The sequence below is a fragment of the Acinonyx jubatus genome, chromosome D1 (assembly GCF_027475565.1).
Source record: "Acinonyx jubatus isolate Ajub_Pintada_27869175 chromosome D1, VMU_Ajub_asm_v1.0, whole genome shotgun sequence".
Lineage (NCBI taxonomy): Eukaryota > Metazoa > Chordata > Mammalia > Carnivora > Felidae > Acinonyx > Acinonyx jubatus.
The window spans coordinates 13,007,778-13,033,664 of record NC_069390.1 but is presented as its reverse complement, the minus strand read 5'-3'; the positions used below and the strand labels follow the sequence as shown (position 1 = coordinate 13,033,664).

Here is a 25,887-nt window from a genome sequence, read left to right as displayed (position 1 = left end):
TTCTCAAATTGGGTCAACAGCCCCCAGACACCTTAAAATAAAATAAAATAAAATAAAAAACTAAGGCGGTGAGTGGGATGATTTCTAAATTCAGGTGTAGCTCTGACCTCAGTGACTCAGTCCAGGCCCCATCAAGGCAAGCCTCTCCTCTCACCAAGCCACAGAGAAAGAGGCTGGCAAGTCTGGGGAACCCAGGATGACAGAGAACTAGGCCGAGGGACAGTAGGATGCCGGTGGCCAGGGCCCAGTGGACATTCCAGAATGCATGGCCTGAAAGGGCCCTTAGGGATCGCAGAAGTCAAAGCCCTAGCAAGAAGGCCGAATCTTCACCAACATCCAGTCCTCTCTGGCCACACAGCTGAACTACACTTCCCAGTATCCCGTGCAGTTAGCGGAGGCCGTGAGCTGAATTCTGGCCATTGGTCTTGTGGTCCTGTGGGAAGGGTCTCCCACAAGACCCTCCCCGCTCCACTGTGTGCCTCAGGGAACGCCGAGCCCCTATAGACAGCTGAGCCACAACAGCGAAGAAGCCTGGGCTCTAAATGACTATGGTGGCCCCCCGACCACCAGCCCACCCCAGACTGTGCCATGAATGGAAAAGAACCCTTTAAGGGTTGAGTTACTGAGATGTGGGGGTTGCCTGAATCAGCAGTCAGCCTACTTGAAAGCAATCCGCCCTCCTCAGGGACACTGAGCCTACGAGCCAAGGGAAGCAAGCACCAGTATCATGGTGAGCTCCCGGTACAGGGCCGGGACCAGAACTTCCCAACTATGGCCTTGGATGGGGGACAGGGCACCATAACCACACACCACAACCTGGGCAGCACCAATTCCCAAAAAACTTTATTGTTTCAAGTGGCAAAATGTTATTGGTCTCTGTGGGGCACCTGGCAGGACGGAGGGAGACCTGGGGTGGGGCTGGGGCAGGGCTCCGCCCATTACAAAAATCAAAGGCTTTTATAAAAAATGCTATAAATTGGTATCAAAAGAAAACCCAAGGGAGGCTGGAGGAGGAAGCAGAGAGGGAGGTGTGAAGAGAGCAAGGCGGGAAGGGGGGACCAAAACCTTCAACCACTAATGCCTGAATCTGGTCAGTTGGGGGGGGGGGGGGGGCGGTGTCAGGAAGGGGATACAAAGTGCATAAATGTGCCTCCCCAGACGCTCCTCAGAGGTGGAGGGGGACAGAGGCTGCAGCCTGGGGCATGGTGGGGCTCCAGTCATCTCCTCGCCGGGGACCCCACAGGAATGGGCACTGCCTGAGACTGCCAGATGGGAAGGACCTGCAAAGGGGGAGGGGGGAGAGATCAGAGCGGGTGGGACGCAAGTGGCTGGCAGAGGGGCCTCTTCAGCCTTGGCTTCCTCTCCCCACATCCATCCTGGCTCTCCCAGCCAATAGGCCCAGTTGTGAGGAGGGTCCCAGCTGGGGGCTTTGAGCCTGGTGAGTGCCCCCAGGAGTCCCAGACCAGAAGAGCTGGCTGACCCCACTCGGGCCAGCTGCTGGGAGGAGGAAAAACTGTCCTTGGGCCCAGGGAGGAAGGCAGGATGGGCGCCCTCCTCCCAGTCCCTCCCAGGCCAGACAACACCCTGCTCTGTGGGCAAGATCTAGGGGAAGCCAAGAGGCCCACCAGGTCTTGGAGCTTGGCTCCAACTGCCTGCTGCCAGCCTCACAGAGAAACCCCTAGAACAAGGTACAGGGCCTCCTGAGCCATCCAGGGCAAGCCCTACTCACCCCCAGGTCCCAGACAGGCCCCAAGCCTAGGAATCCGCCCTCACCTCGAGGACTTCTCAGACCTTCTTCTTCTTCAGCTTCAGGGCTTGTAACCAGTTGGGCGATGATCCTTCGGACCTAGACGGTACAGGGCAAAGGTCACAGGCAAACCTCAGGAAAGGTGAGCAGAGGGAGGAGTGGTAGGGAGAGCAATCCTCCGGAAGAGGCGGGCTGAGGCCTCACCGAGGAACCGGAACTCTCGTGCCAACTTAACAGTGAATTTAGGGCTTATCGACCCCTTCTAGAGCCTCAGCTTTCCTCTTCCATAAAGCGGGGTTTCCCTTTTCAGGCCAACCCAGTGAGGCCAGTCGAGGTCACCTACCCTGAGGATTTCTCTGGCTTGGGAGGTAACGCAAGGGGCTTCCCCAGCCCTGGGACCTTGCAGGACTTGGATCGCTGCACTGCGGACTCCTTCTGGCTCGGCTTGCTCTCCACAGGCTCCCCCTCTTCAGCTGAGCGGTTCCGGGGGCGCAGCTTGGCCTATGAGATGAGCCCGAATGCAGAGACATCAGAGGAACAAGCAGGGGGATTCACGGAGGACAAGGTCTGCTCCCAAGCGGACGCAGTCCCCAGAAACGGGCACGGACCCCTCTGCAGTGCTTTCACCCAGATCGATGGGAAATCGTTTAAAGACAAGTTTCCAAGAAGGGGGCTGTGCCTTGCGCCGAGTAGGTCCTCAAGAAGATACTGCTACACTCGATTCAGACTCACCAGGCTGGACAAAGCCAGTGGTGACTTCTCACCCCTGTGCCTTTGCTCATTCTGTTCCCTCTGCCTAGAACACCTCCCGTCACCCCACCCTCCACAACCAGCTCCTATACATGCCTCAAAGCTCAAATACTTATGTGAGGCCTTCCCCAACATACCCTCTCATCCCACACAGTGTGGCCGCAGGAAGTAACTCCTCTGTCTCTGAACAGGCCCAGCCCCTTATCTGTGCCTCCCCAGTCACACGTCTCCCTCTCCCTCTCCCTTCACCAGAGCTAATCAGGGCCAAGGCTTGTGTCTCCCACACCCCAGGAAGTTCTGTAACACGAATGCCCTGTGCTTCCTTCCACCACACTCAGCCCGCAGCACAGGGGCCAGCAGGGAGAGCAGGATGGCAGGAGGAACGGGAAGAAGGGGCCAGGGGAGGGATGGACGGACGGATGAACGGACGGACAGAAGACAGGCTGGACACAAGGTGGCTAGCTGGCTGGACGTGCCGGCTGAATGATCAGATGGTACCTTCAGGGCTGACGGACTCAGGCCAGGAAAGAGGTTGACTTTCAGCCCCTTGGTGCCCAAGGACATCCGTGTCCGGCGGTTCTGTGGCTCCTCTGCCACCTCCTCGTCTGAAGACGGCACCCGAGAAGCTCGTGGCTCTGCGAGGGCCCAGAGGGGGAACTCAGCACAGACATTAAGCCCACAACACCCCTCCCTCGCACGGCTCCCGGACGGCGACACGGGCATCAGGAAACAAGACAGGGACCTACCCGTGGAGTCCTGGAACAGGCGTGCCTCCGAGTCTGCCGCCTCTGACAGGCCCAGGGTGCCCCCAGGCCGGATGGCCGGGGCCCGGTGCCCACGCTTGCGCCCCAGGTTGGCACGGCTCCGGTACATGGCGCTGTCCAGGACCTCGGTGTCCTGCTCGGGACAAGGGCAACACCACTGGCACTGCTGTCCCGTCCCCAAGACACCTCAGCAACAGCTGCCTATGAGCTGCTCCCCCCCAGCGGCCTAGAGCCCCTGTTCACTTGATTCACCTGCTGCCCCCTTCCTGCCTCCCAGGCTGACAGCGCTCAGGGCTCTGCACAGCTCAGGCTCCAGAGACGAGGCTCCAGCTGCATCACCCACCTGCCCCCCAACAGCCCAACCACTGCCCCGGGCTCAGCCTACACTGACCTCAATGAAGGAGAAGTCCTGACTGGGAGAACGGGGAGGAGGGCCTGGGGGGGGCCGCCGAGGGGGCCGCGTCGGGCCCTGCTCGCCCTGCCCGACCCCTGAAGGGCTCCAGGTGCCGTCCACCTCTTCTGTCTGGCTGGCTTCACCGTCAGGCTGCGGCCTCCAGGAGGGCAGAGGGTCCCCACCAGGCTCCAGGGGCTCCCCTTGGTCAGCACCTGCTGTGGCTCCTTCCTCCTCCAACGGGCCCCTGGGGCCCGAGGCTGCCGACTCCCTACGGGCTGCCGCCCTGGAGCTGCTGGCAGTCAGCATCCCCTCCAGCAGGCCCTGGGAGCCAGAGGGTGGGGAGCGGGCCGGGCACCTGCCAGGACTGCAAAGGAGACAGACCAGAGGACAAGGTCACCCATGAGGTCACACCTCTCTCCCCCAAAGCTCACTTCACAGTATCTGTGCCCCCTACCCCCACCTCTCTTTCTCCCTCCTTTCCACGCTTTCCCAGCCTCCTCCCAGAAGGACACGGTCAGAGCCTTGTACAGCACAGCACAGAGGGGACAAGCTGGGCAGCCCGGCAGGTTCAAATCCCGGGTCTGCCACTTACTAAGGCTTGCTTTCTTTCTTTCTTTTCACCATTTTATTTTTTTGAGAGTCAGAAAGAATCAGAGCATGTGCAGGGGAGGGGCAGAGAGAGAGGGAGACACAGGATCCGAAGCAGGCTCCAGGCTCTGAGCCGTCAGCACAGAGCCCACCGCGGGGCCCGAACCCAGGAACACAAGCCGAAGCTCACGAGCCGAAGCCCGAATGAGCCACCCAGGTGCCCCACTGAGGCTTCAGATGAGTCCCTCCACCCACAAAAGTCTCGGGGTCCTCTACCTCTGTAGTCGCTGGGGCGTGAAATGGGAACCACAGCACAAAGTGCAGCACCTGGCACCCAGCGTGCACCCATCAAACAAAGCCAGCCGTCGTTACTGCTGCCGCAGCTACTGTTCATGCTGTCAACGTGCCCCTCCTGGGGGCACCTGCCTGGGCAGCCAACTCTCCTTGGGATGAGGCAGGCACTGGCTGGTCTGGCTGTGCAACATCTTCAGCCCTCAGCCCCCACTTGCTCCCTTCCTGTGCCCCAGTCTCAAGGAACAGCCAGGGACTCCCAGAACACGCTGGGCCTTCCTGGACCACTGTGTGTGTGCGTGGACAAGCCGTTCCTCTGCCCGGAGAGCTCCCCCACTGCCTCTCCACTCGGTCTCCCTGCAGTTCCTCTTCTGAAGCTGGCTCGCTCCCTCCCCCACGCCTCTACCCTTCCTCAGCCCTGTGAGCCCCCCAAGCTCCCACCAGGTCTGTGACCAACTAGAGGACAAGAAGGGCCCCTCGTGGGCCCGGGCCTGGCCAGGAGGAGCAGGACAAGGCAGATGTTTGCCCAGTGATGAAGAGGCTGGGCCACCTTGCCTCTCAACTCAGCCTGTGCATCTTCCGCCTGCCGCTCCTTCAAAACACAGCAGCACCAACACACGGGCACATCACACACGCTCACCAACTCGAGGAGCTGGTGTGTGGGCCAGCCGCCACCCCCTAAAATATGGACACACCCCACGCACACAACACCCCTCCCTCAAGGTACATCTAGGGCCCAGCCCCCATAAGCACAGCCAAGCCACACCCCAACATACACACACACACACACACACACACACACTGACACCACACACACACACACACGGGGCGGGGGGTGGGGGGGGCGGGGGCCGGGCGTGGGAAAGGCTGGCAGGGGCAGTGCCTGGAAGCCAGGCCTCGGAGAGTTCCCCAAGGGGAGGGGAGTGGGGCAGGTGAGTCAGAAGCGAGCCGGAAGAGGGGAGGGCAGGAGAGAGAACGTGTGTCAGTCTGTCTTTCCACAAGCTGCTGACAGATGGAAATTAAAGCGGTCTGGGCAGGAGGGAGGAGGCGGGGGTGGTGGCAGAACGGAGCAGCCCTGGACGGGGGCCAAAGCCAGCTCACCCTGCAGCTCCGAATCAGGGAGGCTGGAAGGGAGGGGGCAGCGGCGGCACCCCACCCAGCCTGAGGAGGCCCTGCCCAGAGCCTCTCCCTGGGGTGAGGCCGAGACAAGGCTGAGGGCAGGCCCTGAGTGAAGGGGATGTGAAACGGATGGGTGGATGGAAAGATCCACATCCAGAGCAAGATCTGGCCCTAAGTCCCGTGGGCAGAGGGCAGGGGATGAGCTCAGTGGGTTCTGGGGGTGGCCACGAGGAGGGGAGGGTGGGAAGAGCACTGGGGAATGTGGTATGCCTCATCCCTGTGTAAACCCCCATCTCAGGAGAAGCTTTCCTGCCTCTGAGCACCCGGAACACCTATAACCTCAGCTCCTCCCTGGCAGGGAATCAGGAGAGAGCAGTCAGGAGCCTGTGCCGAGCGCTTACACTGGCACAGATCCGGGCTCAACCCCCACTACGCCCGCAGTTACCTGTCCACTCTGAGCCTCGGCATCTTCATCTGCAAAATGGGGAGATTAAAAGTAGCTACACAGGGACACCTGGGGGGGCTCAGTCCATTAAGCATCCGACTCTCGATCCTGGCTCAAGTCGTCGTGATCTCTCAGTTCGCAAATTCGAGCCCTGAGTAGGGCTCTGCCCTGATAGCACAGAGCCTGCTTGGGATTCTCTCTCTCCCTCTCCCTCTGCCCCTCCCCTGCTCCTACTCTCTTTCCACCCCACCCCCACCCCCCATCTCTCAAAATAAATAAACTTAAAAAAAAAAACATAGCTATACTTCACTGGGTCTGCAGGCAGTATGTTGGAAATGTGTGCTCAATTTTGACGAATTTTTACAATAATCATCCTTCAACACGGGCTCCTGGCCTGAGGACTTATCTCATTTTGCACCATCTATAACCCTCACCCCATCTGGACTTAGGGTCTCCTGACTGCTGCTCCAGGTGCAAACCCAGGGGATGGCATGTGGTAGATGTGCACAAAATCAGCTTCCCAGGGAGCGTGTGGGGAGCGAGGTCAGTTAAGCCTCTGACTTCGGCTCAGGTCATGATCTCTTGGTTCACGGGTTCCAGCCCTGCATCAGGCTCTGTGCTGACAGCTCAGAGCCTAGAGCCCGTTTTGGATTCTGTGTCTCCCTCTCTCTCTCTGTCCCTCCCCCTCTTGCTCTGTCTCTCTCTCAAAAATAAATAAAACATTAGGAAATTTATTTAAAAAATAATAAAAATAAATAAAAATTAAAAAAAAAAATCAGCTTCCCAGTATTCAAGGCTCTAAGGCCCAAAATGAGGGAGGCTTAAGCCTGGAGCTAGAATGATGTGTCTAAATGGGCAGCAGCTGGCTTGGACCCGCGAGAGACAGGAAAAGTGCCCAGAGAGGACGACAAGGCTGGGGCCCGACGGAATACAAGGGGGTCATAATCACCAGCTGTGAACCTTGTACGTGTCATGCTGCCTCCCTGGGCCTCAGTTTCCCCACCCATGAAATGAGGGGGCTGGCCTCAATGATCTCTCAGGATCATCTCAGATTCTATGAAGACCCCAAAATGACAAAGAGGTCTCTGTACCACTTGGGGCCCCAGGGAGGGAGAGCAGATGACCAGGAGGCCACGGAGAAGAGAGGACAGTGCATGAGCTCTTGGGGGACCTAAGAGAGCCACTCCCACCAGAAAACGGTGGCCCTACACACAGAGGAGAGGCCTGGGAGCTCCCCATGACCTCTCACCCCCATGCAGGTCTTGTCACAGCTGTGCTGGACAGGACCACCTGCCATCAGGGGTACCTTTTCCCCGCACAGAGACGATGACAAAAATGTCCGCAAGGGCCTCACTTTACGGACAGCTCAAATTTACAATCCAAATTTGCACATCAGATACAATTACAAGTAGCAAGCATTTTCTTTTTTCAGTGTTCACCCACATGTCAGGCAGGTTTCTATCACTTTACATGTGTCTTCAACTCTTAACCCTGAGAGTCTGCGGAGAAAAGCACTCCCAACATACAGACAAGAAATGGGAGGCCCTGAGGAAGAGAAGGAACGTGTCCAAGGTCACAGAGGCGGTGGCAGAATCAGTACCCAAGCCTGGCACATGGTGCCAAACCCAGACTACTCGGAACTGTCCTCAAGGACTTCCCAGGGGAACCTCCAAAATTGCCTTCCAAGAGCAATTTTCCAGGGTGGAGAATTTCCCTAAGTCAGATGCCCGGAACACAAGTTCTTTGGATATTAGTCAAATAAGCTTGGGAAACCTTGCACTAGAGAAAGGCGAACAGGTTTCCTTGTGGCTGTGTTTTCATGTGCTACCACGTGCCCATACACAAACACTCGAGGTCGCCGACATGGCCACAGAGTGCACAGCATTCCCCAAACATGCAACACAGACAGAAAACCAGAGCGTCTTAAAGGTGTGATAGAGGCTAGGCTACCTGAGTGTTAAGGACTCCCTTCCTCTTCGGCTCCTACCTTCCTCTTCCCCAACCCAGATATTCCCGCTTTCCCCTTCTCAACAGCCACCCAACCGGAGGGGAAAGGTGGAGGGCTGTGTGTCCTGCTCCTTGGTAATCTGGGAGTCTTGAACATAACCACACCTGACAGCATTTACAATGTGCAAATCAGAAGGAAGCCCTGCTGTGTGGCCGTAAGCAGGTCACACCCAGTTGGAGATGATAAAAATCCCTTTCCCCGTCTTAGGGCAGCTGTGAAGGTCAACGAGGTAAGATGTGCAGTTGACATTAAGCCCTGTAGAGTGGACTCTCGGGAAGAGAAACCAGGAGCAACCACAGGGCGTAGGAATGGTAAGGTTTCCCGAAGCTAACCTTCGAAAGCCAGGTTCAGAGACGTCCAGGAACTCATCCTGGATCCCAGGGGCCTCCACACTCCCCACCCTGTGCACCTACCCCTTCCTGCAGCCTTCATCACCAACCCATGCTCTGCCCACCTTTTTCTCTCTCTCTCTCCTTAGCTGCAATGCCTCTCTAAACCTGTCCACACCCCATGATTCCCTCTGGACCCTTCCCTGTCCCCTCCACTACCATCAGCCCCTTCCACTCACAACACAGCCCCCACCCGACTGCCCAGTGAGAAGATCCAGCTTCTTCCGAAATGTAGAACTTTCTACTCGGTCAAGAGAATAAAACCAAATCTCAATAAACAGAAATGTTAAGGAAATAGACACGATGGCTTTTTAGTACCCTTTCTAGGGGTGAAATCACCTCCACTGATTTCAGAATGTAAAAATCCCTGAGACAGACTGCAGCTGGCTCGTCAACAACTACCAGTCTGTTCCTCTGGAAAGCTCCCTTTCAGAAACTCCATGCATGGAGACCAAGATCATGGGGTCAGGAGCCAGGTCCCTACGACCTTCAGGTTCTTAAATTGTCTGCTATTCTGGGCCTTATGACAGGGCAGGCAAGATGCCCCTAATCTCTGCAAGAAACAAGTGCCACTGTGCACTCCAGTCCTGCCCTGCAGTGGCCCAGGCCACAGGATTTTGAACGCAGAATCCTTCCGACACCCATAAAAGCATCCATATCCCCCAGCCTGGGAAAACCCGCGGCTTTGGGCCAAGAGGCCTGGGGAATAGGTGCTGGGCACAACCTGGGCACCAGAACACAAGACACACCCCGTCTTCCAGGATAGTCGCGATAACGAAGCACCGAGGAAGCCTAAAGCATGGGCAGCAAATGAACACCACCTCAAAAATTAAAACTTCACAGTCCAAACCATCTCCATTTTCCAAACCCTAAATGTCCTCAGGGGAAAGTGGTTTCTTCCCTCCTCAAAAACACTTGCAGGGTTTCATACAGCGGCTGCACCTTCCCTCCCACACAGGGATGGGGCTCCCTTACCTGGTTCCAAAGCCAGGGGTTTCTCCCATCTCCATCCCGGGTTCTTCAGGGCAGCTCTCCAGGGAAAGGGGGGAGTGGTCTTCACCCTGGGTCTCTGGCCCACTGGTTCCGCCAGGTCCCAGCTCTCGGGCCTCCAGGCCCGGGGACGAGACACCATTGTCCCTCAGCCCCAGCTCTAGGCACTGGCTGACTTCTCCTACCCCGTGCTCCCTGGCTTCACTTGGGGCCCCCGAGAGCTCTGCGTTCCGGAGTCCCAAGTCCTGGGTCCAGTCCATCCGGCCCACTCCGCACCCCCGTGAGTCCCGAGAACCTCCAGACTCTAGGTCACATGGCACCTCCAAATTCTTCAGGCCCAGACTGCTGCCCCAGTCTACCTGGCCCGCCCCAAGTTCTCTGGGGCTGCAGCCTGCCCCCGGGGCCATGCTCCTCAGCCCAAGGTCGGGGGTCCAGTCTGCCTGTCCCACCCCACGCTCCCTGGATTTAAGGAACTCTCCGGCCTCCACACCTGACCAGTCGGTCTGCCCCACGCCACTCTCTCTGGCCTGGCTGGGGCCCCCTACATCCCCGACACCAGCCAGATCCCTGCTCCTCAGGCTGACATCAGAGGTCCAGTCCTTCTCCCCGACCCCAATGCCCCTGGGCTCCTCAGATCCCCCAGCCTCCAAACGGCTGGCCAGGTCCACGTCTCTCAGGCCCAGCTCATCTGACCAGCCCATGTGTCCCACGGCTTCCTCCCTGGCCTCACTTGAGGCCCCGGAAACCACACAGCTGGACACCTCCAAGTTCCTGAGGCCCAGCTGGTCGGTCCAGTCCACAGGCCCGGTCGGGGTCTTCTCTGGAGGCACAAAGGGGCCACCTGCCATCTGGCCAGAAGGGCTCAGGCCAACACCTCCCGCCCAATCGTCACCGATGATGCCAAACTGATGGCCCCTCTCAGCAGCCTCCACGCAGAAGTCGCCTCGCCAGTCTCGCTGCCCCGGGCTGAAGGTAGCCTCCGGCTGGGGTACGACACCAAGGCTGAAGTCGCCCGCCCAGCCTCGCAGGCCCACCTCCCTGTCATTCCGGCCAGCATCGCTCGGGCTCTGGCCCCCTGCCTGCTGCGCCCCCTGCAGCCCTCCAGCATCCTGGCCAGCCCCGCCACCGTGCCAGCTGCCCTGGTCTCTCTGTCCCAGCGGCCCGTCCTGGGACTGAGGGGTGCCAGGGCTGAACAGGCCCCCTGATTCTCTCTCTTCGGGCGGGCTTGCATCCCTGCTGGTCTGGCCCGGGCTGTCTCTGCCACTCGGAACCTTCTTTTCAAACTCCTCATCCTGCTGTTGGGCTTCCTCAGGGCTGAAGCCAGCGCTCAGGGCTCTCATTCCGAAGCCTCTGTCCTGGGGGCCAGGGGCTGTGGAGCTGCCGTGGCCACTATAGTCCCTCATCCAGGCGCTCTTCCCGAAATCCTGATCTGGCTGCTCTGCAGAATCTCTCTTCCCAAACTCCTTGTCCTGCCCGTCTGCCAGGTGGTCCTTCTTCCCCAATTTCTGGTTCTGCTCATCTATATCCCGGCTGGCATAAGCACCCAGTGAATCTCTCTTCCCAAATTCCCAGTCTTGAAGGCTTACATCCCGACTGCAGTAAGTACCCAGCGAATCTCTCTTCCCAAACTCCTGGTCTTGGAGTTCTGCATCCCGGCTGGAGTAGGTGCCCTGGGAATCCCTCTTCCTGAACTCCCAGTCCTGAACATCTGCCTCCTGGCTCTGCTGAGTGCCAAGCTGGGGTGGCTTTCCAATCACCCAGTCCTGGGCCCCGGGCCCCCCTGGGGCAGACACTCCACTCCCATCCTGGCTGGAAGCCTCGATCTCCTCCTGGCCGATGCCACACCTGCTGGCCCAATCCCTGGAACTCGCTTCCCCAGCTCCTTGCCCACGCTTGCTGGTCCAGTCCCCCTCTCCAAGGCCTGCGTCCCCTCTAGGGCTTGCACCACCAAGGCCATAGTCCTGAGAAGTGTCTTGAGACCAGCGGGAAGGACTAAAACTGCTGGGAGAGGGGTCTGCTGTAATTCCAAATTCACTCTGCAGATCTTTCTGGGCCCAGCCAAGGAGTCCCTAGGAATCAGAAAAAGAGACAGACACAAAGAAACAATGCTTAGAGTCAATCAGGGTGGGAGTCCAGAATGAGAATCAGCATTGCCTAGTCCAGAGAGCCCCACGTTAGCAAAAGAAACCCTGGGTCTAGATCCCAGCTGTGTGACCTTGACCGAATCACTTAACCACTCTGGGCCCCAGGGTCCTCACCCTTAAATGGGAAGAATTCCTACTGCCTGGGGTGGTTTGGGAGAATTAAGCAAGATCATTTTAAGCCAAATCTCAGCACAGTGGCTGGCATGCAAGGGGCACTCAATATGGACACTCAATCAATGATCCCATGGTCATGTTTACAGGCCCTTGGGTAACACTTGGCCAAGCGCCAAGAGAAAGGCTGCCAGCAGAGTGGTCTTCACAGGGGTGTGGAAGGAGTGACGTTTCCATGAAGGGTGGTCAAGACTCAAAGCCCCTCCACAACCTGCTTTCCAGGTGGAGAGTCTGACCCTGACCCTGCCCCTACTCGCCCCTGTAAGTTCCCAGGCCCTTCTTCCCTAAGGAAAGTGCCCTTCTGCCTGGCTCCTCCCAGGAAGACCTCACAGCCCTCGCCTTGTCCCTGGAGGAGACAGGAGGGACAGGAGCTGCCACAGGCGGAAAAAGCCGGCCCAGGGCCCCCTGCACCACCACCCCCCCAACCCCATACTCCCTGACTCACTCCTTCAGGCGGGTCAGCCCTGGGCTCAGGGCTGCGGAGCCGGCCCGCCTCGTCCCGCAGCGCCGCGTTGGCTAAAAGCCTCTCCAAGACAGACACGCTGGGCTCCTGGTCCCCGAGCCGGGCCATGGCCCCTGCCCCCAGCCCGCCCCGGGCTGCTGGGTGCGGCTGAGCCGAGTGCAGGGACGGGACTGGGCCGCTCCCCTCGCCTGGACCTGTCCAACGACTCTGGCTCCCGCTTGCCCTGGCCCGGCTCCCTCCACGGCAGCTGCAGCTCTGGCAGCCCCGCCCAGAAGCCAGTTGAGTCACCCAGCGCTGGACAGACACACCTACCAGGAGCCAGCCCGGTCTTAACTCCTTCCTGCTCCTCCTTCTCTACCCCTCCACCCCCTGCCCCCAGAGGCCTCCTGGCTCCTCCTTCCTTCTAGCCCCGCCCCTACCAGCCCAGGCTGGCCTCGAAAACTACGTTTCAAAAGCCACCTGGACCCCAGCCCTTAAATTCAGAGGCAGCCTGGTAGGAGAAAGGGCACTGGCCAGGGAGCTGGCGCTCTGATCAAGGCCCAGCCACCAACTTGCTGGGCAACCCCGCACAAGGCTCTGCCCTCTCTGGGCCCCGAGCTTCCTATCTGCAAGGCAAGTCTTGAGCTCAAGGGTAACAACAGTCATAAAGCCAACACTCAGTAAACACTCTTGATGAGCCAGGTGCTATTCTTAGTACTTTACACGTATTACAACTTATTTAATCTTTGCCATCACACCGTGAGGGAGAGTTCATCATTGTTACCCCCATTTTACAGAGGCAGAATCCAAGGCACAGGAAAGTAACTTGTTCAAGGTCACATCTGGGCCAACCGCAGAGAACGCAGGCAGTCTGGTTCCGGAGCCCAAGCTCTAAACAGCTGCACTGCGTTGCCTTCCTTGATACTGTTTGTAAAGGGGCACTTTGAACGCTCAGTATATGTCAAGCACTGCGCTCAGCACATTTCATATTCCCTACGGTACCACCCTAAGAGGCAAATGTTCTTATGGTGAAAGGTTTCTGCAGCTTAGAGGTTAGAGTTAGCAAGACGACTCAGCCGGCGGAAGCGCGACTTGGATACGAACTCACTCTAAAGCTGAAGCATCAATCCCATACCCTCTGCTCTGTCAGCTCTGCCAGACCGTCCAGCCATGAGGAGCACATCCACAGGTGCCTTGCTCACGGCGGCATCCCGGGCTCTGGACACCGAAGCCCTGGCTTCCATCCCCTGAGGCCCCCACCCTCCCTGCGGCCCTGTCCTCACCTCGGAGCAGGCACTTGGGGCCTGCGTGTCCTTCAGCTCAGACCCGGCTCCCCGCCTTGCACTGCCGGCACTAGGTGGTGGCGAGGCCAAGAGGTCATCCAGCCAGCGGGAGCTGCTTTCAGGGCCTGCAGGCTCGGGGGACGCACTACAGGGATCTTGAGCTTCTGTCCTGGGTTGGGTGGCCTCAGCCTGGGCCAAGGTCATGGCCTCCTCCTCAGCAGGCAATGCCTGCTGGGGGTCAGGGGTGCCAGCAAAGAGGACGCAGGGCTGGTCGGGGGGTGCTGGCTGCTGCTGCCCCAGGACCGGCTCCAGGATGGGCAGAGCAGCCTCCCTGGTGGCCAGAGGGAGCAGGGACTCCTGTCCAGCCACGGGCTCCCGCTCCTCATATCTCTCCTCTGCCTGCAGCAAGGCCACTCCAGGTGGGTCCCCTGGTGTCGGTAAGGGCTTGAGAGGAACAACTGGGGACTGAGGTTGACTCTCGCCATCACCCTTCTGGGCTGGGGAGATGCCTGGATCATCCACCTGCACCCAGGAACCAGGAATTCCTGGCCCCTCTGGAGCCGACTGGGTCTCTCGCCCCTGCTGGGACACTCCTTTCTCTCTGCTGGATGCAGCCCAGTCACCAGCCTCAGCAGCCTCGGCGGCCTCGGTGGCTTCGGTGATGGGGGAGGGAGGTGGGGAGTCCAGCCGCCACACCCCAAGACCTGAAGGCCGAGTGGGGAAGGTCCATTCAAAGGACTGTGACAAGCTCCAGTTGGACTCTGTCCCACTCCCAAAGGGACGATCCAAGGCAGACTGGCTCCCCTGGGTTTGGGGCAGGGCAGCCAGCGAGCCCCCCAGCTTCTCCTGGTCTTGGCCAGGCGGCCGGAGCACACCCTCAGAAAATCGGCGCTGAGCCAGGCTGATGGGACGGAGATCTATGTCACCCTTGGCTGCCACATCCCCAGATGGAAACGTCCGAGGAAGATCCGGCAACTCACCCCCCTCAGTCAGGGGCTGGGCAGAGGTAGCCGGGGGCTGCCCCAGGCTGTGGTGCCCTGAGACCTTCTCAAGGGCCGGGCTGCCAGCTGCAGGGGCCTCTGGGGCTTCCTCAGCAGGGAACCCTAAGCTCGGGGCGCAGTCGGAGCTCTGACCCTCATCGGTAAGGGCTACAGTTGGGGCTGCTGGGGTCACAGAGGGGCAGGGAGAGGGCCCAGAAACTGCAGGACTCTGGACTTCTGGAAGCTGAGAGTGGCGGGGAGAGCTCTCATCAAGTGAGTGATGTCTGGGAGACCCCTCAGCAGGTGAGTGAAGTCGGGGAGACTCTGGGGCTAGGCCTGAGACTTCAGTGGGGAGGCTTGGGCTGGCGGAGCCTCCATTCTCTGAGGCGGAGCCTGGACTCGAGGGGCCCCAGGGCTTGAAGACCTGCAAGAGAAAGGTCAAGAGCCATTACTCCCCTCCCACAGAGACCCCAGGTTGGCTGCTTCCTCATACTCTCAACTCCACAGACCAGAGGAGGAAACAGGAATTCAGAAGGCGGCCTCTCAGGGCAGCTAAGGGAAGCCCCGAGAATTATTTTGGGGCATCTTATGCTTCTTAGGGTCTGCAGACCCCACCCCCCAGGCCCTCTCCCCAGAAAATGCACACAGCCTCACTCACAGCATCTCCAGTGGTTCAGATCTTCCCTCCCCCCCCCCAACTCCCAAAGCTCACCTAAGGATGTAAGAATCTGTGGTGCATCGGTCAAGAACCCCGGCTTGACAAACAGAGAAGGAAAATGGGGAATCTGCCATCTGGGCAGGTCTGTAAGCCCAGGGTGGAGCCAGACCACCCACAGGAGCAGCTACAGGGGGCGTTGTGGCGCTCCCCACCCCGTTCTGTGTATCCACACATCCCAGCGCTACCCAAGGAAGCAGGCAGGTCCTGCCTCGGGATCCAGGCAAAAGGCACCAAGGGACATAAAAGCACATGGCTTGGAGTCATCGGCACTGTCTCCTATGAGCCGTATGCCCTCCCATACGGTGGTGAGGTGGTATCTCTGAGCCTCCGCTTTCCCATCTGTATGCTGGGGCTAACGGCAACAACATCCATCTCAAAGTTAGGTGAGGATTAAATAAGATCTGTGCACAGGGCCTCTCGGGATAGGACTTACGGAAAAAATAGACGCTATGGGATAGGGGTCTGGGAGAGGAGGAAGGGGCAGAGCGCCTGGCATCCTGGCATTCCACTGCAACCCTTGGCCTGTCCCCAGACACTGAAGGAAGCCTTGCTCCCCAGGGGTCACGCTTCCCCTGCCACCCCCTCCAACGGGGTGGTTTCTCCCGCATCATCGCCCACTGGGTCTGGGAGAGAGAAGGTCCCACTTGCTTCTCAAGTCCCTTTCCTTTGCCCCCATCCTCCCTCCTCTCCATACAACTCCAGTGTTCAACCGCACGCCCTAAACTACACCACCCACCACCCCTCCTGTCTGAGCCCCTACAGAGCCCTCCAGCATCCTGGTTCTCCGTTCCTTGACCCCTTCTTGCATGGTCATTTTGTGAGCCACCTCTCCCAGGTCATACTCTACTCCTTGTCCTCACTGGTAACTGCAGCCCCTCTATAATCTCCACTCAAGTGTCCGCTCCCCACTCCCACCTCCTATGGGTCCCGCTACCTCTTTCCACCTCGCTGATCCTTCAAACGCCTCTGCCTCCAGGAAGCACAGCCTACTAACCCTCCTCCTTCTCATGGTCCCTGTTCCCCTCCTGCCCTCACTTCTCGGTGGTGTTTAAGTCGCTTCTTTCCACAATTCCCCCCACCAACCTCCATGCAACGTTTCCACCCAGCTCTCCACCTCCCCGCAGCTGTACCTGGGGCTGGACGTGGCTGCAGGACAGGAAACAAGCCAGATGCCCGATCTCCCTACCGCCTGATCAGCTCTCAAACCTCCAGGACCTCAAACGGGCCCTGAGCCCCCGGCCGTCCCCTAACACTTCCCCTCACGTGCCCACATTCCCAGGGGATGCTTCTGTGTCTGGTGTTCTCAAACCCCAACATCACCTGCCACCCCCATCAGCCACCAGCCCTCACACCCTACTGCCTGCGTGTGAGCCCAAGCACCATGCTCCCCTCCTATGCTTGTGAGCGGTCCTGGCTCAGAGCTCTCTCTCTCTCCCCTGCATCATTGATTTTTCCTTCTCTACTGGCTCATTTCCACCAGCACACAAACTGCTCTTATGTCTTCTGTCTTAAAAAAAAAAAAAAAAAAAAAAAAACACTCTTGACCTCACCTCTCTCTAAAGCTTACCACCAGGTTTCTTGACTGCGTTGCCTACATTCACTCTCTATCCATGGAGTTCCTCTTGTCTTGTTCTCTCCTGAACCTCCTCCAGACAGGCTTCTCCCTTCACCCGGCCAGCGAATGCTACCGTCAAGGTCACCAATGACCTCCCTGTAGCTGAATCCCATTCCCAGGGCTCACCTGCCTTGACCTGATAGCAGCATCTGACCGTGGGTCATGCCCTCCTCAAGCCCCAAAGGTGGCTGCTAGCTCTGTGTGGCCTCTAGCACCCCAACCTCCCCCATCTCCTCCTCGTCTCCCCTGCTACACATGGGGCCTGGGCCCCCTGCCCTCCTGTGCCTCCCCGGCTCCTCTGGTGACCTTAACCCCCATGGTGACCTGCCCGTCTTAACTGCCACGTTGTATGCTGACAACTGTCCAGCTGCCCCCTCAATATTTCCACTGGGGCATCGAAGAGACATCTCAAACTCAGCAAATCTAGAAACAAACTCCTCATATCCCCCCGATCCTGCTTCACCCTTCCAGGTGCCCACCTGAATGAATGGTAGCCTCGCCACCCTTCCACTGCACAGGCCAAAGGCCCTGCCGTCATCTGTGACTCTGCACTGGCTCGCTCTCCTGTCAAGCCACCTGCAAACCCTGCCCGCCTCACCTTTAAACCCTATCCAGAGTCGACCTCCAGGGTCCAGCCACCAGGCTTATGCCCCCACTGGTCCCCGCTGCCGCTCTTGGCTCCTTGCAGCCAAGATGACGCTTCGCGACCAGGCCAACACCAGGTCGCTGGTCTCCTCCAAACCCCTCAGTGGCTTCTTCCCCTCACTCAAGGCCAAGTGCTTCCAGTGGCCTGTGAGGCTCCACACCATCCAACCCTGCACCCGACCCACCAGCTGTCAGACCTCGCTGGCAGGCAACTCCTCCTCTCTCACTGCAATCCAGGCATCCTGGCTTCCTTGCCAGGAAGGTACTAAGTCTCCTGTACTTAGTTCTTTCTGCCCAAAACGCTGTTCCCCAAATGCCCATGCAGCTCACTCCCTCACCTTCACAGCAAGGCCTCTCTCATTGCCTTGGGCCCAGAGCTCCCTGCCTCGACGGGACTCCCGCACTTGTGACACACTGCAGTCTGTGGGCTCAAGGGATGCCTGTGCTTGTGTCTGCCTCCCTGCACTGGGTGAGCTCCCTGGGAGCAGGAGGCCGTGCGCTTTGTTCTCTGCTGTGTCCCCGGCACTCGACTCACGGTAAGTGCTCAGTGAGTATCTGTCGGATGGACGAGGGAATGTGGTCGGGTCTCCATCGGTGGGGAGACAGGACAGCCCTTGGCCAGAAGGGCTCTATGAGCTAGAAGGGGTTTCAGTTACTTGGGAGAGCAGGCTGACCATCCTCTGAGCACGTTGTGGGGAGCAGTGGGGAAGAAATAGGGAACACCTGCTTCTGCCCTCTTGTCCTCCAGGCTGCCTCCAGCCACTCACCTCTCCTCAGGGGTCTTGCTCTACTCTTCCTGGCACTCGTTGGGAGACATTGCTGGCCCCTCCTGGGACCATCCCCTAGAGAGGGTCCCACTGTCCTCATCTGAACCCCGAGAAAACAGCCCAACCAGGGAGAACACTGGAATCAGGCACTTCAGATCCTGCGTCAGCCCCTGGGTGCCAAACCTGGGTGAGCCGTGGCATCCCCACACCTCACACGGGACCAGGAGGGCCCAGCAGCCAGAGTTCTCATAAGGACTAAGTTAGTCACCGTTCCTGGGACGTGCCCAACACGCCACAGATACCTGATCAGGGCTGGTTGTTATAAATATTATAATTACTGCTTGTAACGAGTAGTTTCACAGCTTGAACCACACTTAACCACCTCGAGGACTGAAAACAGTGGCCTGGGAGTCAAGAAATCAGAGTCTTGGGGCCAGACCTGGGTGGGGCAAGCCACCTCCTCCACAGGCCTCAGTTTCCCCATCTACACCACAAGGAGGTCACACAAATGATCTCAGAGATGACCCCTCCAGCTCTAAAATACTACGATTCTGATTCATAACAGGAGGCTGACTCACATCGGCAGGTGGGTCCAAGCTGGCTGGCTGAGCCAGGTCCCCGTTGAAGGCCAGGTCCAAAGGGGCATTCCTGTGAGGGAACAAGAAATGGAGGCAGAGAATAGAGCAGTCTGCCACTGATGACCAGGGGGAGACTGGATGGAGAGTCTGCCGAAGTGACTTCAATAGCCCCCAAAGTCAAACCCCCCAGGCATCTACTACTGAGCCCCACCTGGAATCACTGAGGACAGAGAAACAGTGTCGTTTCCAGAGAGAAAGTGCCCCGGGAGACAGTGCCCATTCCCTACCTGCACATCAAGGGTTAAATGCCCCCCCACCCACTCCTCTAGGAGAAGCACCCTGCATGCCCAGGCCCCTCAGTGGTTCCCAAAAAGCTAGCTCCTCCTTCCCCTAGCCCATAAGGGGTTAACGTCCTCCTCCAGCCAGGAAGAGTGCAGCTGGTCCCGGCTGCCCTGCCAATACTTCTTGAAGGATTGCAGGGGGAGGAAGAGGGGGAAGAGTGATTTTCCAAAGTTGAAGTTGCTCCTCTTGAGTTCTGCTTAGAGCAAGGAAGGGGAGGAAGTCTGAGAGCAGACGGGCCTGGGCAGCGTGTGACCTCCTGGACCCCTGGGATGAAGAAGGATGAACTAAGGCCCCTGCCCTCCAGGCAAGTTCAGGTGAGAATGGGGCCAGGCTGGGGGGCAGGGTAGGGCAGGGGCCTTCAGCTTGGGACTCAGCCCAGACCACAGGAGCCCTGCCCTTCACAGCAGTAGGAACGGGAGGGGAGCCTGTGCCCACCACTCCCAGGGGCACCTCCTGGCCAGCCCTCCTTTACACTGGCACCAACCCCAGACAACTGTAGCACGTCCCACAGTCTCCAACCTGGCCGTGACCTCTGTGCACGGATGCTGGCCGGACTGGCATCGAGGCGTGCTCGTGTCATAGCTGTTCTATCAGACTCCTCCTTGTGGGCAGACTGCACCCTGCTGATCCTATCCTCGCCCCCCCGCCCCCCCCACCCCCAACACACACCAGCACCTGCACGCTGTCCCAACCTCAGTAGGAGCTAGCACTAAAGAGAACAAGCTTTGGAATCAAACAGACCTGAATTCAAATCCTAGCTCTGTCCCTTATTTGCTGAGGAACCACGGGAAGTCGTTTAGAATCTCAGTTTCTGCATCTCTAAAACAGGTCTAATATTCTCTCCATCAAATAGCATGGCGGTCAATCACATGAGGCAAACTCAACTCTCCGGATAAAAAGAACTAAAAATAAACTTCCATACAGTACATTTGAATTCCACCGTTAACATACATCAGCTCTGTAAAAGAAAACAGCAGCACTGACACCATCTACCAGGGGAGTGTTTTGTGACTTAGACCAGGGTCCGCCTGCACTCATAGCACACTGACCCCAAACTAACCTAACCGTGAAGGTCACAGTCCCAGATAAAGCCACCCCCTTGTCCTCCAGGATGCCTCCCTCCGCTCACCTCTCCTCAGGGGTCTTGCTCTGCTCTTCCTGGCACTCGCTGGGAGACTTTGCTGGCACCTCCTGGGAGCATCCCCTGGAGAGGGTCCCGCTGTCCTCATCCCTGGGACCGGTGGCCACACCATACGTCCGGGGGCCATATCTTGAGCTGCCATCATGGTTAAAGGTGAGGCGGGAGCCCCAGAGGCGATCAGGGCTGGCAGGGACCTCCTTCCGAGGCTGCTCCATCTTGGCCAGGATCTCTTCCACTGTGGTGGCTGCAAAGCGCTCTGAGGCCGGACGGAAGGGGGCAGGGGCCTTCCGCACGCCTCCTGGGGCAGCACATCGAGCTGGGGGTGTCAAAGGTGGCATCTCTTCTTTCCCGGCCTCCTCTTTCCCAGTCTCTCGAGTGGCTTCTCCTCCAGTAGAGGTCTCAGGCGTAGGCCTTGGTGCAAAGGGAAGGGGACGCTTGCTGCCACCATAGGGCTGGGGTCCTGCGAGCATGTTCATCTTCCGGGCAGAAGGCAGCTCAGCCAGGGGGCCCCGGGGGGGCCGAGGCCCAACAGGCACCAGCAGGCTGGGCTTGGCAGGCAGGGCTGGCTTGGCAGGCAGGGCCCGAGGTTTGGGCTTGACGGGGGGTTTGGCCCGAGGGTCACCTACCGAAAGGAAAGGATTGGTTGGGGGTCTGTCAGAAGATCCAGGAAGCAGAACTTCATCTCCCACCCTGTACAAACTCCGAAAGTTCACATCCTTCTAGGTACAGGGCAAATGTCACCTCTTCCATGAAGCCTTCCTTGATCATCCATACACATCTCAGAAGCACCTTCTCCCATCTCCAAATTTCAAAAACATTACTCAATCTCCCTTACAAGCTAAAGCTACTTAAGGGCCCAGCTGGCATGTAATTTCTCCTTATAGCCCCCTTTGCACCCTAGCAAATGTTCTTATCAAACGAACACACTAATGAATGAACAAAAGAGCCAATAAATGGATGCCTGCCTGCCCACATCAAGCAGTCAGGCCACCATGTCCCCAGTCCTGTCCCTTCCTCTTACATGACACTGTACTGCTCCACCACCCATAGTAAACCTAGCTCAGCTTCTCCACTCTGGCTCCCTACTCCACCCCCCTCCCAGAGTACACAGCCCAGGCCACCTTCCCACTGTCATCCGGTGTGTGATCAGGAATGAAACTTACTATTGACCTAAGCCAAACAGAAGTAAACCTGCTACAGGAAAAAAACAAGACCAGAAACCTACCTTCTACATAAGGCATTCCATTGCCAAATAAAAGACTTGGAATTACTCATGGCCATGGCCCTGCTAATAGAATCCTGTTATCACCCACTCATTGGACCCAGCCCAAGAAAGGAGTCTAGACACAGAGCCAGGAGGTCTGGGTTCAAACCCCCCTAGGTGCACACCATTTCTCCTCTAGGCCTCAGTTTCCTCCTCTGCAGAACACATGGTTTAATCCGCACCACACCTCGAAGGGCAGTCTGCTCTCATCTGCTGGGGACCTAGGTTCTCAAACCTGGTCTGAAAGGGCTCGACGGGAGCGAATGACCTCGCAAACTCATCCTGCGTAGCCTCAGTGTGCCTCCCACTCTCGCTCCCCCGCCCCCTCCAAGACAGAGCAGGGGTTCCGCTGCTGCGCCCCCACCCTCCTCCGGGCCACCCTGCTCCACCCAGCACCCATGGGTACCTGGCTCCGAGCCAGCAGACACCGGCTCCTCCTGCATTTCCCGGGGCGGTGGGGAAGCCATGGCTGCGCCTTCCCGGAGAGCCGACACTTTCATCACATGCGGCAGAACCTGCGTGAGAATTGGGGAGCCGAGGGGTGTGAGCGGGGTGGCCGGAGACCCAGGAAATGAGAGCAAGAGACTGAGAAGGCACAGGGGCTGCGAGCTGGCAGCAGGCTTGGCTGAGGGAAGCGTCCTTCCAGCAGGGGCAGAGTGTGGGACCGGAAGCAGGAACTTCAGAGGGGGCTGGGGGAGGTCAAGGGAGGTCCCCGGCAGCCGTATCCTCCACTCGTCCCAGACAGCTCTCTCAACTCCGGTCTCCTAACCCCGGAGTCCTGGAGCTTCAGGGACCCGCCCACTGCTCCCTCTGGCAAACTCTCCAAGACACCCCACTTACCGTTGCCAAGGCACCCCTTGGGTCCGGCAGCCCTGCCTGAGGTATCCACTCAGGGCCGGAGCAAGAGGGCCGCGAAGTCTGAGGTCTCTCCGTGAATCACCTCATGGGAGACGGGAAAAACCCGCTCCTCCCCAACCTGGGGCTCCGCCCCACTGCCTGCCTCCCCCCCTTCCCGCTCACCCTGTCCCCCCCCCCCCTCCTGCAGCTGGGAGTGGTTCCCTCTCCCCCCTCTTTCCCCTCCTCCTTCCACATCCCTGCCCCACGCCCCGCCCGCCTGCCTCAGGAGCTGTCTCATCCAAACACGGAAAAATAAGGAATAAAAAGTAAACATCTGGAATACATTTTTTTTTCTTTAATTTCTCAATCGCTTTGGCTTCAGCTTGGAATTTGATGAGGTAAAGCCAGGGCCTAGTCCTGTTGCCATAGCAATGGCCTCCCACTGGATTTCCAGAGCCTCGCCAAGAGGAAGGAGGAGCCGGCCCAGGCCTGGGCTGGGAGAATGGGACAGGACTTGAGAACATCCGGGGGGTGGGGTGGCTTGGGGGAGAAACTCCCTGGGGTTCCCCTCTGGGCAGTCAGGGCGGGATAACCAAGGCAGATGAAAAGGGGATATTGGGCATCACTCACCAGCCCAGGGTTGGCCTGAGGGGTATTAAGGGGGACAGAAGAAGAATTTTTAAACCAAGAGACACAGCCCTATGGCAGGGACCAAATGATGCCCTTCCTCTAAGCCGGTAGCAGGAGCTTGGGGGTCTGATATACCAGGATTCAGACGCTGGGTGGGTCTACCACTCTCCAGCTGTGTGACCTGGGGCACACTGCTTACTTCTCTAAGCCTGTTTCCCTCTGTAAAAACAGGAGTTAATGAGACAGGTGGGAGGCCCAGGTGAGAAGGTACATGCAAACTTAGCACAATGCCTAACCCGGAAAAAGTATCCAATAAAGGTCGGCCACTATTAGCATGATTCCATTGGGTATCACCAAGGAGGGAAGATCCTTGGTAACTACCTCGTCCTTTCCCCAGGCTACAAGCTGCCAGCATTCCAGACCATTCTTTCACTCCCAAGGGCCCCAGTCTGGTCACCTGCTCCTCAGACACTCCACTACCTCCTCAGTTCCCATTCTGACTCCTGGAGCACCATCCCACCCACAAGAACCCACCGCCACCACCACCACCGGGCTCCAGAGCCCCCTGCCTGTCTCATTCCAAAGGAAGGAAGAGGTTTCCTATCACCTGGTATGCACACAGCCCTGAGGACCACCCAACACTCTCCCACCTGCAAGGGGCACTGCCTTCCTCAGCACTCACTCCAGCTGGCCTGGGAAGGCAGCGCCAGATGCCAAGAAGGGACCTCTGTGGCCCAGCCTTTGCACAATTCACCCACCCCTCACATGTGACCCTGCCCCGGCTTGTTTCTAAGACAGGAGAGAACACGAAGAGCGTAAAGAGAAACCCAGTACCGTCCATCCTCGGTCAGCCAACTACAAGGGAGGGTTGCACACCAGGGGTGGATGAGAACCGTGCAGAGCCAGTCCCAATGTGCATGGGGGAGGGGCACACGGCAAGGAAAAAAAAAATTAAAAAAACACAAGATTGTTTCCTTGTCCTTGAACACTATTACAAGGGACATGGTGTGGGTGGTTAGAAATAGGGGCAAACTGACCAAGAAATGTAAAACCCTTTTACCTGGGGCCCTGATGGGCACCTCTACAGTATGAGGGGCTGCAGCAATGAAGTGGGGCCCTCGGCTTCCCCAAATGCGAGGGCCAGAGAAGCTCAGAGGCCCCGGCCAGGAAACCCAGGTGACCAAGGCCATAGCCAAAAGCTGAAGAATCACAGCGGCACTGAGCACTCCCGCCCCCCGCAGTCAGGGGAGACTAGCTGACCCCCGGGAGCAAAGGCCGCCAGAGGGGCTAGAGAGAGAGGCTGGGCAGCTCCAGCCGGATGACACGGGCCCAGACAGCCATCGGCGCAAGCGGGGTCGCCTCTAAAGACCCTGGGATCTCCGGCCAGATCCGGGACAGAGAGGTCGACAGGGACAGCACGTAAACTGCTGGAGGAGGGAGGGCCAACGAGAAGACGGAACAGCCCGGGGCGAGGGGCCGTCTGGAGGGGCCCAGTGGGGAGCTCTGGACACAGAGGGGACGCCGGCAGCCGAAGAGGAGGAGAAGCGGGTGGAGGAGCAGAAGGAGGAGGGGGGGGGCGGCGGCGGCGGCAGAAGCGGAGGACCTGTGCGCTGGATATGAAGCAGCCGGCGAACAGACGAGGGACTGGGGACGCGGACCGGGTGGGGGCGGAATGGGGTGGTTGGGGGCGTGCCGAGGGAGCCGGGAGAGGGGGCGAGCACAGGCCCGGGGAGGGAGAGGCGGGGGTCCCTCGAGCAGCTCCGCCCGCCCCCGGCCCCGCCTCAAGCCCTCGCCCCCTCCCCCCTTTCTTCTAGCTCGGGCAGCACGAGCTCCAGACCTTGCACCCTCCGCCCCCACGCACACGCGCCAGCTCCCCAGCGACCCCAGCTTCCCCTGCACCCCCGGCCCCTGCAAACTTTCCTGATGACCCCCCCCTTTACCTCAAACCCGAGGTCCCGGCAGGAAAGCGCCCACTCCTTCCATGCCTCTCCCCCGCCCCTATCCCGGACCCCGCCCCCTCCTTCGCCCTCCTGCCCGCCCCCGCGCACTCACGCGCTCCCCCGGGATCCGGCTCCGCTCGGCTCGGGCTCGGCGCCCCGATGCCAGTCCCCGCCGCCGCTGCCGCTGCCGCCGCCGCCGCCGCCGCCGCTGCCGCCGTCACCGCGGGACCAAGCCAGAGCGAGCCCCGGCGGGGCCCCGCCCCTAGCTCCGCCCAGGCCCACGCCCCCAGAGCGCCTCATGAATATCCATGAGCCGGTGGAAACCGGGAGTGGGAAGCCCGGGCAGAAAGCACCGGGCCGTAAGCACCGGGCCGTATGCAAATAGGCGCAGCCCCGGCACCCAATTATTTATGAGTCTTGCAAATAAGGGGCCTGCCCCAGGCTCAGACCCCGGAGAAACTGACGCAACTAGGCTGCTAGGAACAGTCAGGCAAAATGCAACCGAGACGGCTGCCTAGAGAGGCTGCCTGGGGACGAACCACTGGGGCCCGGCGGCCGGCACTGATTGCAGCACCATAGAGTCACGGCGAGACAGAAGGGAACCGTTGGCGGACTGGAGAGGCTTCCTGTGGCAAACACCTGAGAACGTACCAACGTGGCCGCTCCACGTGTATCAGTTCGGAGGTAGAGCCGCGGTGAGGACGACTGCAAGCTCTATTTTCCTAGCGGGTCTTCGTTTATCTTCTGATTTGCCCCCTTAGCGGATGGAAGTTCCTCTCGACCTCAAAATCTGGTATACCCCTTGCCTCCCATAAGAACAAAAGCTTCACACATACTGCACAGCTTTCCTGCACCCCTACCCACACCCCCCTCAACACACACGCACGCACACACACGCACGCACG

The 25,887-nt window shown here is 58.8% G+C and overlaps 1 protein-coding gene across 3 annotated transcripts; it reads right to left on the bottom strand.

Annotated features, from left to right (window-relative positions):
- Window positions 1–825: 825 nt before the first annotated feature.
- Window positions 826–25,260, bottom strand: TNKS1BP1 (tankyrase 1 binding protein 1). 3 transcript variants are annotated; one of them, XM_027045572.2, is made up of 12 exons: window positions 25,095–25,260; window positions 21,982–22,090; window positions 20,300–20,933; window positions 18,829–18,898; window positions 13,526–14,929; window positions 9,471–11,554; window positions 3,653–4,019; window positions 3,244–3,394; window positions 2,996–3,132; window positions 2,091–2,248; window positions 1,774–1,846; window positions 826–1,280 (listed from the first exon to the last, which is right to left on the bottom strand). In XM_027045572.2, exons 2-11 carry the CDS (start codon window positions 22,073–22,075, stop codon window positions 1,786–1,788), a joined length of 5,160 nt encoding a protein of 1,719 aa, XP_026901373.1. In that variant the 5' UTR covers window positions 22,076–22,090; window positions 25,095–25,260; the 3' UTR covers window positions 826–1,280; window positions 1,774–1,785. The 3 variants fall into 3 exon arrangements, with proteins under 3 accessions (XP_026901373.1, XP_026901374.1, XP_014932921.2); XM_027045573.2 differs by lacking the exon at window positions 25,095–25,260 and adding an exon at window positions 24,983–25,054; XM_015077435.3 differs by lacking the exon at window positions 25,095–25,260 and adding an exon at window positions 22,416–22,569.
- Window positions 25,261–25,887: the final 627 nt, after the last annotated feature.

Bases quoted from the DNA above. Each gene is read 5' to 3' on its own strand.
- TNKS1BP1 (XM_027045572.2), bottom strand. From the start codon at position 22,075: ATGAAAGTGTCGGCTCTCCGGGAAGGCGCAGCCATGGCTTCCCCACCG. The intron at 20,934-21,981 runs GTACCCATGGGT...TCCTTTCGGTAG, and splicing joins GTCTGCTGGCTCGGAGCCAG to GTGACCCTCGGGCCAAACCC. The intron at 14,930-18,828 runs GTGAGTCAGCCT...TTTCTCTTGCAG, and splicing joins GCTTGGACCCACCTGCCGAT to GTCTTCAAGCCCTGGGGCCC.